At 39.0% G+C, this 3,391-nt stretch overlaps 1 protein-coding gene across 1 annotated transcript; it reads right to left on the bottom strand.

Annotated features, from left to right (window-relative positions):
• Positions 1 to 907: 907 nt before the first annotated feature.
• On the bottom strand, positions 908 to 2,746 carry LOC106577747 (uncharacterized). Its single transcript, XM_014156066.2, has 6 exons — positions 2,694 to 2,746; positions 2,178 to 2,543; positions 1,731 to 2,075; positions 1,511 to 1,639; positions 1,329 to 1,378; positions 908 to 1,206 (listed from the first exon to the last, which is right to left on the bottom strand). Exons 1-6 carry the CDS (start codon positions 2,737 to 2,739, stop codon positions 1,075 to 1,077), a joined length of 1,068 nt encoding a protein of 355 aa, XP_014011541.1. The 5' UTR covers positions 2,740 to 2,746; the 3' UTR covers positions 908 to 1,074.
• Between the last annotated feature and the right edge of the window lie 645 nt (positions 2,747 to 3,391).

The following is a 3,391-nucleotide window of genomic DNA, read 5'->3' as shown; positions in this document are numbered from 1 at the left end:
GTCTTCGTCATATAGGAGATCCCTCTGCCACCCATTTTATTTTGAGTGATTGTTTGGCTCCTTCTGGTAACTAAGCTACACTTTATAGTGTCTTAGTTGATGTTAGTAGTAATGATCCAGTGACGATGACTACCTAGCCTGTTTGATGCATGTGACTCTATGATTCTGAAAATGATTTATAACATGATACAGATGTGTAATATGTATGTAATAAATTACCTCGTTAAAGATTCTTAACCAAACATTGTCTTTGTTGGGCATTTGATGACAGCTATTATGACTACACACATGATCTATCACAGGAAAGTACATTTTCAATGATTCTTAGTGAACAATTTCAACATTTGGACAATTCTAAAAGTTGCTGCAAACTCCAAAGTTAAAGCAGTTATGGGGACTTCCATGTACGCTGTTGCACCCTATTGAAAGAGAAATGAAGTACAGTACTTCAACCTGCACATATGCATATTCACATTTTGTATTGTTTGTGAAAACTTCTCAATTACAATGCGTACATTGTCATATTTGGATTACATTTTCGACACTATCAGATTTTCTCATGAAGAGAGTGAGTTGTGCTCTTAGTGACATGGATGTTTGTGGTTTTGATGCACTGAGGTGTGTGAAGACAGTGTGTGGTGAGGACTGATGGTCATTGCTGTGGTTTAGAGATGAGTTAAGCTGAGTGGAAAATCCATTTAGGGCCGTCAGAACACCACAGAGATGTGATGCAGAATACAGCTTAAAAAGAGAGTTTGAGACAACTGAAAGTGTTAGTCAGTAGAATGTACCCTATGCATGCTATTATGCAAGTTATGTAATCAGGATGCAAAGGCCCTGCAAACTGACCAGTTTAACTTGAAGAATATGAGTGAAAATCAAACAATACATCAAAATTACAGTGAATTCATTTTTTATTTGATCTAAATTGCACAACAGTATAACAGTAATGTACAAAGGAGTTTGACAGAATACAAGCAATTGCAACACAATTATAATGATAAAAACACAGTCTTTATCAGAAAAAGCTATGCAAGTCTTAAAGGAGATCAATCTATGTTTTTTGTCCATGTTTTAGCACCTCACCCCAGAGTAAACAGTGTCACTCTCCATGGCGCTCCTCTGTCTCTGGGTCTTTGGCTTCTTGTGGATGACATTCAGAGCAGCGTAATGGACCGACATGTGTGTGTCATCAATTTCTTGATCCTAAGAGGAATATCATACCAAATTCCAAAGACATCAGGAAATGACCTGATAATTTGATAAAAGGATCTCTTTACAGTTCATCAAAGTCATACTCAGAATGGTTCACTATAAGGTCTGAATACCTGGTTATGAGAACTGGGGACCACCGGACCACTTGGCTGAGGATGCGTTCCTTTTAGACAAACATGAAGGAATCATCAACATCATCATCATACAATGAATTAACTCAGTTTCATGACTAAAACATGCAATGTATACTGCACCAACAGTTTAAGCATATATTGTGGTTAATGATAATGCTTACCGCTGCACAGCAGAGAGGTTTTCTTGGTCATCTTATATATAACACAAGCAAGGACAATGATGATGATGACACAAAGAGCCAACGCTACACCGCAGTACACCAAGAGAACCTGGTCCTCCTTACAACCATCTGTGGAAATACAGACAGGAAAATCAGGACATTTTGTTCAAGCAGGGATAAAATATTAGAACATTTTAGAAATGTCAGAAATATCACTAACAGGTCAGCTTGGTCCCTTTTCCAAATAGTATCTCCCCACATGAGGCCACAGCACAGTAGTAAGTCCCAGCATCCGAGAGGCTGAGGTTCCTCTTGGGGAGGTTGTAGACACAGCTCTGTGTAGGAGACCCAGCCTCAGGGCTCTTCTCACACTGATCACCCCTGTCTCCATTGGTGTAAATGATTCCTGTATGGGATTCTCCTGAGCCATGTCTGAACCAATAGACACTGTATTCTCCTGCACAGGTCTTGGAGTGTATTGTACAGTTCAGAGTCACAGAGTCTCCTGGCTGGACTGACTCAGACACAGGTTGCTGGAGAACAGACATGCTGTTGGACCCTGAATCTAAAGAGAGTGAGTAAGATAATGGAGTGTACATTCTATTTTCCTGCTAGATTCATTCATTTAGCATTATATGAACACACATTAGGTACTGACTTAAGTTACCTTTGACAATTAAAACAGTTCCTTCTCCAAATTTGAGTTCGCCCACTTCCATAGCACCACAGTAGTATGTAGCTGAGTCCCCTGACTCTGTCTTGGAGATGGTCAGGTTAAAGCTGTCAACACCTCTTTTCACACTCAAGCGTTTAGTCTCATTAAAGTCCTTGGTAAAATTGTTGAAATAAAAGGTATTTTGAGTGCGATAATATGATGATGCCATGAGAAGAGGCTTCTGTCCAACAGTTTGCTTGAACCAAGAGACTCTGACCAACAAATTAGATTGACAAAAGCAAGTGAGAGATACACTTTGTCCCAGTTGTGTAACTATCACAGGGTCTGGTTGGATTACATCGTTGTTAAGTGCACAACCTGTGAAGCAAACAGACTAAATAAATCAGACAAAGGTATAGTACAGAATTATACATTATTATCATTATTCAGACTACATAGTCATTCAAATGGATGAAAAAAGACTATGATATAAAAAAGTAAAAGGATCCACATTTATTTCTTACTTACCCAAATTGGCGTAAAACAAAAAGATTGTCCAATATATAATCATCATGTCCTTTCTGAACTGTATAGAGTGTGGGGTCTGACAACGGGGCAGCTTTTATATGATGACACTCATTGGTTAATCATTAGGAAGTAGGAGGAAACTCTGAACTAAGTGGTATTATTGGCTGTCTGAACAGGCATAAAGCATGTGATAAAAACTACAATCTAACATGTGTCCTGTGACATACCATAGTTAGAGCAGCCCTTCAAATGATGTAAAGTCAGAGTTACTGGTTTGCATTTTTTCATCATTTGGGTCGGTGGCTGAGACTACTGGTACATATGTCCTCTTTGACATACACAGGGGGGTTACATTGTATTTCTCACTTCATGTCTTCAGAAGGCAGTTCAAGCTTTCAGGAGGAAGTGAACTCTGGTGAGGTTGGCACTTTTTTGACAAAATAAAGATGTGATCCTTTGATACCCATCATCAAATTAGTTGTAGAATACCACATCACTCAGGTACTTCAAAGCTTTAGTGATATACTGAACCACCATGCCAGTGGTGAGTTTGTACCATACCATGTAGTTCATGTTCTCACTTGTCATGTGGCATTCAATAGTCACATTACCTCCCAGCTCTGCTTTCTGGGAAGAAGTGGGATGAACAATAACTGGTGTTTGAGATGCACCTGTCAAAAACATCTATATTTACTGCT

This window comes from Salmo salar, chromosome ssa18 (genome assembly GCF_905237065.1).
Source record: "Salmo salar chromosome ssa18, Ssal_v3.1, whole genome shotgun sequence".
Lineage (NCBI taxonomy): Eukaryota > Metazoa > Chordata > Actinopteri > Salmoniformes > Salmonidae > Salmo > Salmo salar.
This window is presented reverse-complemented; position numbering and strand designations above follow the sequence as displayed.